The sequence below is a fragment of the Tetrao urogallus genome, assembly GCF_951394365.1.
Source record: "Tetrao urogallus genome assembly, chromosome: 3".
Taxonomy (NCBI): domain Eukaryota; kingdom Metazoa; phylum Chordata; class Aves; order Galliformes; family Phasianidae; genus Tetrao; species Tetrao urogallus.
This window is the reverse complement of record NC_136815.1, coordinates 88,612,564-88,624,836: the sequence shown is the minus strand read 5'-3', so window position 1 is coordinate 88,624,836 and position 12,273 is coordinate 88,612,564. Positions and strand designations below refer to the sequence as shown.

Here is a 12,273-nt window from a genome sequence, read left to right as displayed (position 1 = left end):
TCTGCTATATAATCAGTCAAGAAGTCAGGAAATAATAATGAAGTCTGCATTTAACCTGTCTATTTGCTTTTACTGTGATGTTCTAATTAATGCTCACATCTGACCCATTTCTTCCTGTCCTGTTTGTTGCAGTGCTTCACGGCCATAGCAGAGCATTAAATGATCGTAGAGGAAGCCAGCATTAAGTGATTTCCGCACAGCTGGTCAGAAAAGCAGCTGTCTGCCTTCTCAGTGCAGCATGGCATTTGGACTTGGTGCTTTTTGCCTGCTACTATGGGCAGTAACAGGTAGGAGCTTGCTTCTTTTGTTTCTGAGTCACACAGAGGGAGTGAAGCAAGTGCTTCTGGAGTGTATGGGGATGAATAAATAAAATGTGAATAAGGCAAGAGTTAGGAAACCTTGTCTCAGTGAGTTCTCACAAGTACAGCTTTGTATCTAGCTGCTCATTGCCGTGAGGGAATGCAGTTTTGGGTGGTGGTTTGGTGCCAGTTTCAAGAGGACTGGTTCTAATTGGGTGCATGAGGGAAGAGGGGATTAGAGGGAGAGTGCCGAGAGTTTCCTTTCTCTTTCTCTTTCAGGACAACAGTTTAGCAATGATGTATTGCTTGTGGTCTAAGCTTTTTTTAATTCTGGGGTATTCTGGGGACAGTTGATTCGTGAGAAGCATTCACATTTTCCACCTACCCATCTCCTCTTCAGGCATGTATTTCTTTTAAAAGACCATAGGAAAGCCCTTTAAATTTCTACTTGAGCCTCAGAAATGTATTTATAGCTTCCATACTCAGAGAGATGGAGAATGGTTGACTTGATGTCCAGGTAGAAACCAGTAATGGGTAGTTTCCCTCAGGGATCTGCACTGGGACTTGAATGTTTATCAGCAACAAGTACAGTGGGACTGACTGCACTCTCAGCATGTCTATAAACAACACTAGGCTGAGTGGTGTGTTTAGCATCCTGGAGGGAAGGAATGCCATCCAGAGGAACCTGGACAGGGTTAAGAGGTGAGCCTGTGAAAACAGAATGCATTTCAACAAGGCCAAGGGAAGGTCCTACACCTTGGTGAGGGCAGTCCCAAACATGAATACAAGCTATGCAATGAGTGGATTGACAGCAGATCTGCAGAGGAGGGCTTGAGGGTACTGGTGATGTGAAACTGAATAGAGCTGGCATTGCACACTTGCTGCATAGAAGGCAAATTGTATCCTGGGCTGCATCAAAAGAAGTGTAGCTAGCAGGAAGCAATTCTCTCCTTTTACTCTACTTTCGTAAGACTCCATGGGCAATACTGTGTTCAGCTTTGAAGCTCCTTGTGCTGGGTGAATGTGTACCTTATGCGTTTGGTCCAGAGGAGGCCACAAGGATCATCAAAGGGCTGGAGTGCCTCTTCCATGAGGAAAGGCTGAGAGAGTTGGGGTTGTTGAGCCCAGAGAATTGAAGGCTACAGGGAGACCTCACTGTGGCCTTTTAGTACTACCTAAAGGGGGTCTACAACAAAGCTGGATTGGGACCCCGTATCATTTGGAATTTGGAAAAAGGTGGTTGAGGGGGACGAACATTAGCTACAGCTGTATGGTTGCTGTCTTGCAGTAATCATTAAGCAAGCTTTTTAGGAGAACGTAGAGCTGAATGTATGGGTTTTTGTTTATTTTTGCTGGTTTTCTTGGTCAGTTTTTTTTACTAAACAGTAAGAGTACCCTTTTGTAAATAGATAATTACCTCTGTGATACTGCTATGGACCCTGTAACAAATACTCAATGTCTTGAGGTAGAGGAGAGAGGGCAGAGGGAAGTGAGGAAACAACGAAAAACCAACCAAATAAAAAATACGCACACTCTTCAGTAGAAGGTAATAATGTGCAGTAAATGCTGAATATTGGTGTAAAGAAAGTCACAGTTATGTTTTCATTAACATGAGTTGCTAGCAGACTGGAATATCCTCCATGTGCATATATAGAAAGTCTTGTTTTCCTTCTATGTCAATTTTGCTACCTCCTCCTTATTTGAGAGCAAGCCTGCTCCACTCAGTGTGCTGTCTGTAGTCAAGCCTTTCCTTGTATCTCAGGTATGAGCACACACAGGTTAGGGGCTAATATACAAGGGTGCTCTGAAAGTAATGCCTCCTATTTTATTATGTTAACCTGCAATGCCAGAGATGTATGTTGGTGGTATGGCAGTAGAGGTTGAACCTTCCTGTCAGTATTCTGTTACATTTTGTTCTCATTGTGAGATGGGCAGCAGAGGGGCAGTCTGACAAAAATGGCACCTGACGGGAAAGCATATGAAGCAAAGCGTGTCATTGAATTCCCCCATGAGGGAAAAAAAGGCACCTCCTGACATTCCTCAATGCTTGCTGAACGTTTATGGAGCCCAAACAGTGGATGTGAGCACAGTGAAGCAGCAGGTGGAGTATTTCAGTTGTGCTGTCAGTGATGTGAAAGGCAAGCCGTGTGACAGACAGCCATGCACAGCTGTCACACCACAAAATGATTAGCTCGTCCCTTTGAACTGGTAGAGGAACCCATACAGAGCTGAATATCACCTTCAGTGCATTGAATACAATGATGGCAGAAAGAACACTGTCATAGTGTCTATAAAACAGTGGATCAGCTCTGCTGGTGCCGATTTTTATGAACGTGACATGAAGGCTCTTGTTCATCACTGACAGAAATGCACAGCTAATGGTGATAACCATGTTGGAAAAATATTGCTTTGTAGCTGAGAACTTGCTCTATCAGGTAATGTTACTGTGGTCTTTGTATCAGTTGTAGCTTGCATGGAAATAAATAGGTCACTCCAAAAGTAATGTTTCCTACGTATTTGAGTATTATCCTTCCATTTAACACATTTCCATCTTGATAATTCCTGGCATTGTCCATCCATTTAAGGTCAGCTCCAAACTGAAAGTTATTTGCTGTTTTCCATGATCTGTTTGATGAAATATGTCAGTAGATGCTACCCATTATTACATCAGAAGAATGTTCTTTTTTTCTGTGTATGCTTTAAATAAGATGAATTGTCTCAGGTTCAGGAAGCTGCTAGATGGCCATTCTGCCATTTTTATCTGTACTTGATGTTGTGCCTCTAAAGGCTATTTAATTTAGGAAAGGGAAAAAGAAATGGTGGTGGAAGGAGCCATGCAGGAAGGAAGGAAGAAGCTTAGGACCTCAGTAACTTCTATTTTTTTTTTTTAAATCAGGCATCCTTTTCCACAGGTAATGAGGAAGCAGATTTAATATAAGAAAGGCAGAAATGATGAAGGGTCTGAAGCATCTTGCCTGTGAGGAAGAGCTGAGACTGTTCAGCCTAATGAAGAGAATGTTTGAGGGAGGAGGGATCTCAGTGTATCTGATGCATCTGATGTGCCCAGAGAGGCTGTGGAGTCCTCCCCAAAAGCAACCTGGACATGGGCCTGGGCACGTTATTCTGGGTGTCCCTGCTTGAAGTCTTTTCCAAACTAAACCATTTTGTGATACTCTCTCCTCTTACTAGCTGGCATTTGTCTGTGATAAGTTTTTGCTACTGAGTGGTTTTGATGCAAAACAAAACTAGACCAGTAGGCAGATGACCTAATGGATATAGACATTTATCAGTGACCTTGACTAATCTTTATGGTTTGTAGGAGACTTAATCTGGCTGTGGCAACAGGGTTAGTGCCTTATTTTAGTGTTCCATGTCTCTGTTGTGGTTTAACCTTCCAGGCAGCTCAGCACCACAGCCACTTATCCACCCTCCTGAAGTGGGATGGGGAAGTATCAGAAGTAGAAAAGTCCGGCTCTGTGCAAGCACTGCTGGGCAGCAATTAAAAGCATTGCTGAGTTATCATCACTGTTTTCATTACAAATCCAAAGCACATCATAAGAGTCTGTATGGAGAGTATTAACTCTATCCCAGCCAGACCATGAACCTCTCTTCACTCAGCACTTCATGCTGTATGAACGCCTGACTTCCTAGATCTGTGGATGTAGCTCAATTTCTACAGGCATTCATTATTTCACAGTTTTATTCCGCTGGATTTTAATCCACTGGATGGTCCATTCATTGAAGAAATCAGCTTACACTGGAATAGATTTAAATCATTCTGGGAATTAATAAAATTTATATATATATATATATATATATATATATTTTTTTTTCCTATATATAAATAAAGACTATAAATTTAAACTGCCCTGTTAACTGGACTGACCTGTGCACAGATATCTCTCTCAGAGAGAGAAGATGCTGCATACCACAAGAATGACAGTTTATTCTGCAGTTGGGAATTCAGTCTAGTTTCCTACTTGAACAGGTATATGCTAACCTTGTATTTAAGACAGACCTTGCATAGCAGTGTTACTGAAATGCATTTGTGCATCTATAAGAAAGCTCTCATAGCGGAGCATGAGATTTCACATATTATTTGTTTATACTGTGGTGCTTTATTGTTGGATTAGCAACCCCGACAAAAGCACAAAGATAAATCAGTAGGTATCTGCCAATGTAGGTTTTGTGTACTCTAGTCTTTTGTTTTCTTTTCCTCCATGCAGTCCACTTATTATTACATCACATCCCTTTATTTAGAAATACATTCTCCTAGACCATGATCAAGCCCATCATTTTTAAACATGCTTGGCTACTGCTAGTCATGGGCTTTGTGAGGAAGAAGATAAATAAGCATTTCTTCCCACGTACACACCAGTAGTCAAAGGCTGAGTATCAAAGGACACTTTCTTTTACATCAAAGACACTCAAATGTTAGCCAAAAGCCAGCACACACAAATAAATGTCTCTAAATAAGAGGGAAGAGTAGCACAACATGGTTCAGTTTGGAAGGGACCTCTGAAGTCGTCTGGTACAGCTCCCTCTGCTCAAGCAGGTACACCCAGAATAGGGTGTCCAGGCAGCTTTTGGAAATCTCCAAGGAGAAGACTTCACAGCCTCTCTGCACGTACTGTGCCAGTGCTTTCTCATCCACATAGCACAGAAGTGCTTCTTGGTATTCAGAAGGCCCTTCCTGTATTCTTGGTACTAGGCACCACTGAAGAGCATGGGTCTGTCCTCTTTCTGCTCTCCCTTCAGGTGTTTATAGACATTGGTAAGATCCCTCCTAAGCTTCCTCTTTGCTAAACACTCCCAGGTCTCTCAGCCTTTCCACATAGGTGAGATGCTTCAGTCCCTTCATCACTTTTGTGGCCCTTCTTTGGCCTCTCTAGTAGCTCCATGTCCACTCTTTTGGGGAGCCCAGAAATGGACATAGTGTTCCAGGTGTAGCCTCTCCAATGTTGAGTTAGAGGGGAAGGGTAACCTGCTGTGAATACTTAGCCTAACGCAGCCCAGGTTATCATTAGCAGCAAGAGTGTGTTGCTACCCCTTGTTCAACTTGGTGTCTGCACAGACTCCAAGGTCCTTTTCTGCAGAGCTGCTTTCTATCTGGTGCGTTCCCCATATGATGTTGATCCCCTTGATGATGTTCAGCCTGTTTCTGTAGCCTGTGACCCTATGACATATTAGACACTCCTGCCAGTTTTGTGCCACCTCTAAACTTGCCATGAGCACGCTTCTCCATCATCCAGGCCATTAATAAAGGTACAAGATTTGTATTGATCCCTGGACTGTGTTGTTCATTACCAGCCTCCAACTAACCTGTGCACCAGTGACTGCTACTCTCTGGGCTATTCAGGCAGTTTTCAGTCCCCCTCACTACCTGCTCATCTAGCTTATACTTCATTAGCTTTGCTAGGAGGGGGACAGTGTCCAAGGCCTTATTGAAGTCTGTGAAGACAACGTACAATGCTCCCCCTTCAACCATTTGGCTTTTAGTTTGATTATAGAAGCTCATTAGATTGGTCAGGTATGATTTCCCCTTGGTGAATCCATGCTGACCACTCCTCATGACTTTACTGTCCTTTATGTGCTTGGTTTCCAGGATTATCTCCATCACCTTCCTAGATGTTGAGGTGAGGCTGACTGTCCTGTAGTTCCATAGGTCCTCCTTGCCATTGCTGAAGATAGAAGAGGCATTTACTTTCTTTCAGTCTTTCTACACTTCTTGCCATTGCAATCAAGCAAATATTACAGTGGCCTAAGAATGATATTTGCCAGCTCCCTCAGTTCTCATGAGTACACCTCATCAACGTCTACAGACTTGCAGATGTCCAGATTACTTAAGTGTTCCTTGACCTGATCATCTACTAACAAGAGTGCATATTCCTTGCCTTTCCTGTAGACTCTGAGACTCTGACCTCACAGGACTTTTAGCTGTCCTGTGTGTTTTCCCTGTTTTGTTCAATGAAGATCCCAAATTCTCCATAGTCTTCCTTTTGATACTGATGTACTTGAAGAAGCCCTTGACTTTCCTGTCCAGATTAAATTCCTCTTTTAATCTTAGCTCTCCTAACTTGATTTCTGCATGCTCCAACAGTGTCTCTGTATTCCCTGTAGATTACCTGTCCTTGCTTTCACCCTCAGTGTGCTTCCTTTTTGTGTTTGACTCAGGAGCTTGTTGTTCATCCATGAAGGAGTTTTTGCCTGGCTTCCTCCTCACTGAGACAGACTGCTCTTGAGTTTTGAGGAGGTGATCCTGGAATATTAACCAGCCTTCTTGGGCCCCTCATCCCTGCAGGATCTTATTCCACAGCACTCTTCCAAGCAGATCTTTGAAGAGGCCAAAGTCTGCTGTCCTGAATACCAGTGTTGTGAGCTTGCTATTAAGCTTTCTTTCTCCCTGCTCTGAGGATCCTGCATTACACCATCTCATGCTCACTGCACCTAACACCACCTCTGACCTTTGCATTCCCAACAAGTCCCTTGGTGTGAGTGTGAGGCCCAGCAAAGCACCTCTTCTTATTGGCATCTCTCACTTTGGAGGAGATAGTTGTCATCAATGCACTCCAGGAACGTCCTCGGTTACTTCTCTCTGCGTGCGTTGCCCTTCCAGCAAATACTGAGGCTGTTGAAGTCCTCTGTGAATCCTATGAACATGAGGTTGCTGTTTGTAGAGTCTGAAGAGGCTGAGCCCAGCTCACTACATCCTCCCTTAATTAATTATTGAGAGCAATAAGGTCTCCCCGAGCCTCCTCCAGACTAGACAATCTCAGCTCATAAGGCTTGTGCTCCAGACCCCTCACCAGCTTCATTGCCCTTATCTGGACATGCTCCAGAGCCTCAGTGGCTGCTCCCCCCTCCTTGTTTTCTCAGCCTGTCCTTCTTTAAGGGCCTGTAATGCTCTTTTGCAACATTCTACTTTTAACAACTGTCCCACTGTGTTGCTGTCTTCCCAAAAATACTTTAGCCCTGCTACTACATGCAGATCTCTTCACTCATCTTGCTTAATCCCCGTACTGTACAAGCCCTTCAGAGAAGAACTCCAGCATTTTAATCTAGAGCTCCTCTGGGTGCCCTGTCTGAAGTTGAGCAGTCATTAATCCATTAGTTAAACAGTCTTTTTCCAATGCTATCACTAATAATGCATTTTCTGCCACCAGAACTCACTTAACAACCATGTTATGACGTGCAAGGCAGGCAAGTCAAACACTGTCCTCCATTACTGTGTTAGTTCCACAGTAGTGGCATCATGTTTTCATGGCTGAGTTAACAAGCCTGATTGAAAACAATGCTAAAAAGAATTGCTGGTTTTACTCAGTAATTTTTTGAAGCACGATCAGATTCCTCAAGTTGAATTTTGGAGAGATTCTGAACTGCAGTTGTAACATATGGAATAAAAAGATGTAGAAAACTATATAGCTTACGTTGATTCATGCTCAGTTTAAACACTTCATGCTCATGGTCTCTGGTGTTCTCTGAAAATCTAGTGTCATTCCTTCCTTTGCAGAGGAGGTGTAAGTATTCTCTCCATGGGAGCAAGCTCTTGGGATTCCTCATAAAATGGTGAAAGCTGCAAAATTTGGGGAATTCCCCTCCCTATCTCCGGATCTTTTATATTTAGTCCAGCAATAATTTGGATGACCTTCCATGAAGTTCAAGTGAGATATCTGGTGTCTCAGCCATAAATCCTAGCTGCTTTCTTTCTCAGTTGGAGCAATGACATGTAACTGCCTTTTTCTTTTTCTTTTTTTTTTTTATAATAGCAACTTTTGCTGTGAAACATGTTTTTTGCTCACTTTGCTATGATGGAAGTACCGCATGATTTTTTTTTCCTCTTCCCTGCTCTGTTCTTGCTTATAGAATTACACCTAACTTTGATCTCTTAGTGATGGCATTTGTATTAACTGAATAAGGAAGACTTTATAAAATAGATTAAGATCCTACGTTGAGAAATCCCACGCAGTACAAGGTGCTGCTGCAAATGGGCATGCTGTAAGAAAAGTAGTGGTTAAAAGCAGTGAGTTTATTTAAGTTGGGTAGCATCTGCCTTTATCTTGTCTCCTGCCATAAGCCCCTTTGGGTTATAGAAAACAATATTATGTTTTTGTTGTGCTGTTCTTCATGCTGGCGTTGTTGTTCCAGGTTCCTATTGCGAGCAGTGCAGAGAAGGAGCCACGTATTCGAGTGCAGTAATATCTCCCAACTTAGAAACCACTAAAATTATGCGAGTTCCTCATGCTACATCAGTGTCTGAATGCATCACGGCGTGTTGTGACCTCTCTGGTTGTGACTTGTCCTGGATGTTTGAACGGCGCTGTTACGTTGTGAACTGCCAGCACAAAGAGAACTGCGAACCTAAAACAATTGAGACGGTAAAGTCCTATCTAACATTTGTGCTGAGACCTTCTCAGAGGCCAGCCTCACTGCTGGGATTTGGGCAGGTGATCCCAAGCATCGTGCACTCTGTGGGACGTCAGAAAGAGCCATCTGAGGAAGTATCTTTTCTTGGCAAAGAACTCAGCCTTGAGGAGATACCTGAATACATAGATGATTATAAAGATTTGGAGCAGGACCCCTTTCAGGTGAGCCTCAGACATGATCAGAAGGAGAGCACGGATTATACTGACTGGGGCCTGATGGTAGCAGGTGAAAATGGCTTCAACACTTCAGTCAGCGACAATGGAGAAAACCAGGAAGAGGAAGCTGGAAAGGTCGAAAGCCTTCTAAGTAAAAACACATCTGAATTGAGCTCTGTCAATGAGCACTCCACAGAGAGGCTGTCTTCTCTCCCAGAGATTACACCGTTCCCTGGGAAGACATATGAAAGCAGAGCAGCTGTTGAGATGCTTACACAGCCTGCCAATGCTTTGCAAGAAAAGGTATGTGTTCCCCTTGAGAAGCAGGCAAGTGATGCCACACAACAGTTGTTTTGTTCAACAAGCTTGTAGTTTTGTAACATAACCCTGAAACTCAAGTGAGTTACAGTCCATTAGGGTGCAGAAAAGGCTGAAGTGGAGAGGGTTATCTTAATAGGCAGATGAATCACTGAAGCACACTTCTCTTTCAGATGATGAAGAGCAGGGCTGTTTCAAAGACCTTGTTGGGTTTCTTTGGAGGTATTCTGACGACAAGGCTTGAACCTGGTATAAGAGGACTGGTTTGGTGTTCTGCCCTTCTGTCACTTGATGTTTCAATTACAGGTCATAAGCTTAGTAATGGTAGTGGTCCTGTCAGCATCCAAAGGCCAAGACCAGTAAACATAAGTTCCTCCATCAACAAAATCTTGTTCTATAGGATTCATGTTAGTAAATGCCTAAAGAGGTGTTTTAGATGTAATAGAGCTGAATAAATAGCTTTTAAAATGCTTTTAGAACATTTAGAAAGGTTTATAAGAAGGGGCAGTGTTGGTTGCTGTGTTGGTTTGATTTTTTTTTTTGGACCACATAAACTGGGTAAATGTCTGTTCTCCTTAAATGTCTGAATCTTTCTCTAGTGTCTGGTAATAAGAAAAGCCAAAGTTAAAATCTGTTAAGTACTTTAAACCTAATGTAGATACCTAAGAAAGATGCACCTATTCCCTGTGTATGTTAGCAGATTTGATCAGTTCTAAATAGTCTTTGGCTCCATCAGAACAGAATGGGATCAGTGGGAAAGTTGGAACAGGCAGTAAAGCCAGCGTCTGCTGTGTTTGTCATGCCTCAGGGGAAATCAAGCAGTGTCTGGATTTCCCTTAATTCCAACAGGTTTTGTAATCAACAGTTGCCTTTCTCTTGCTGTAAAAATGCCAATTTTTTTTTTTTTGCTATTGCTGTAGGGAAGAAAAAGACAAGTGAAGAAGGCAACTGATGTTCTTAGAAGGAGTGATTGAAATGGCGGAAGTGTGTGTGTGTGTGTGCATGTAGAACTGCAAGTTTCTTAAGACTTGAGATCAGTCTAGCTGAGATACCATCATAGCCTAGAAGTGGGAGTAGATGATCTCCAGAGGTCCCTTCCAGAGACTGCACAGGTCTGGACTGCATCCAGGCGGGTCTTGAATCCTTCCAGAGAAGGAGAATCCACAACCCACCTCGACAGCCTGTTCTGGTGCTCCATTACTCTCACTGTGAAGAATTTCCTTTGCATATTGGTGCAGAACATCCTGTGCTCCAGTTTATGGCCGTTTCCCCTTCTCCTGTCCCTGCAGACCACTGAAAAGAGGTTGGCCATGTCCCTTTGATTCCCACACTTAAGATATTTATAAACATTAATCAGATCCCTTCTGAGTCTTCTTTTCTCAAAGCTAACAGACCCAGGTTGCTCAGCCTTTCCTCACAGGGCTGCTCCAGGGCCTTTATCATCTTTGTCGCCCTCCACTAAATTCTCTCCAAGAGATCCCTGTCTTTTTTATACTGGGGAGCCCAGGACTGGACACAAAACTCCAGGTGAGGCCTGTCCAGGGCAGAGTAGAGGGGGAGGATCTCCTCCCTCGACCTGCTGGCCACGCTCTTTTTAATGCATCCCAGGTATCTGCTGCCTTTGTGTGCCATAGTAGGGAAAATGTTTTCCTCTAGGTATATGGTCAGAAGTAAGTCTTGGTGGGAGAAGGTACGGAAAATATACTGTCCCATTCAGACTGTGTCTTGGGAAGGTGATGGGGCCTGAAAGAAGAGAGGGGTGATGGGCAAATCTAACATGGTCATTCCAAGGACCTGTTTGGTCATTCCTGCATAACTTGCTGTGTCTTTCATTGCATTTCTAGATCAGTTTACAAGGGTGGTGGTTAAGAAGAACTTTACTGCTTGTTGACTGAAGTAGAGAGATTTAGGGCACTTCATTAGAAGTGAGGAAAGTTAAAAAAGTCCTTTTCTGCATCTGAAGCTTGGGAAAAAAATGAGCATTTCCTATAGAGACTGACAGGGGGAAAGAAACAAAACACTCCTTCTTTGATAGATATTCTTCATGAATAAAACCTCCTAACTACATAAGTTAGTAGGTGAACCCCACATTCTCTTCCAAGAGCAGCGTACCCGTAAATCTGTAAAGGTAAAGAATGATTTATTTAAGACATTGTTTCCCTATAATTCATTTTTCAGGTTCCTTCTTATTCCCCTCCATCAGACAAACTGGAATTCTCCCTAGATGTGTCAAACAAAGCCCAGACTCCTACAGTGGCACCAGACAATGTGACTGAACATGGAATCATGCTGCTTCCCAGTAATACTGTGCCATCTGAACCCCTGCAGCAATTTACACCTCCTGCTACGGCTGCCAAAGCAGGTAATGTTTCAACATAGCTGGAGAGGGCCTGCTGGATGGGAGGCAGGGAGGGCTTTAATACTGTCAGGCTTGCATCCTTTTCTTAGTTACGAACTCTGTTCAAGTGCAGCCTCATCCCACCTTAAGCATGAAGTCCTGCAGTAACATTGGAAACTCCATCCCTTTTAGCTGGTTACTTCTGGAGCAAAATTCTGATCAAGCGTAACATCAGTGGGAAATTATAACTCAAGCAACAACTTTGCAAAAAGCAGAGATTAAGAGCGTTTTCTTAATGAGTTAATTTTTATATTGGTGAGAAATACCTAAGACTTTCTGGAGTTTCCCAACAGTCACTTCTAGCCATACTGTTGTTTTTGTGTGGCTTCAGAATTCTGTTCATTCTCAGAAACTCTTCAGTAGGGTTCCCACCATGTATAGCTGTCAGATATCACGCAGGAACACAGGTGGGACTCAGACCTTAACAGGGGAGAACAACACTTCATCTTGGAAAAAAAATGTTTTGTTATGACTTCAAAGCTCCAAGAAGGCTTATAAGACTTCCAGCTGCAGGGCAAAAAGTTCTTATTTTGAAGATGTCTTTAACCGCTTTGCTGTCTGTAATTGTGTTAAATTCTGTCTGTATGTTAGTGTAACTCCTTTCTTCTGGCAAGTTTCCCCCCTTCCTTTGTATCCTGGCAAAGGGTTAGAAGGGCCACAAGAGTCAGAGAAGCACAGA

General features: G+C 43.0%; 1 protein-coding gene across 2 annotated transcripts in view; it reads left to right on the top strand.

The window, feature by feature from the left end:
• Positions 1 to 238: 238 nt before the first annotated feature.
• KIAA0319 overlaps positions 239 to 12,273 on the top strand; it is a gene marked incomplete at both ends in the record, with an annotated part of 35,547 nt that continues 23,512 nt past the window's right edge. For both annotated transcript variants that reach the window (XM_079533294.1, XM_079533293.1), the window contains 3 exons: positions 239 to 287; positions 8,445 to 9,181; positions 11,375 to 11,558. In XM_079533294.1, coding sequence (XP_079389420.1) covers positions 239 to 287; positions 8,445 to 9,181; positions 11,375 to 11,558 — 970 coding nt within the window. The remainder of the gene's footprint in view (positions 288 to 8,444; positions 9,182 to 11,374; positions 11,559 to 12,273) is intronic.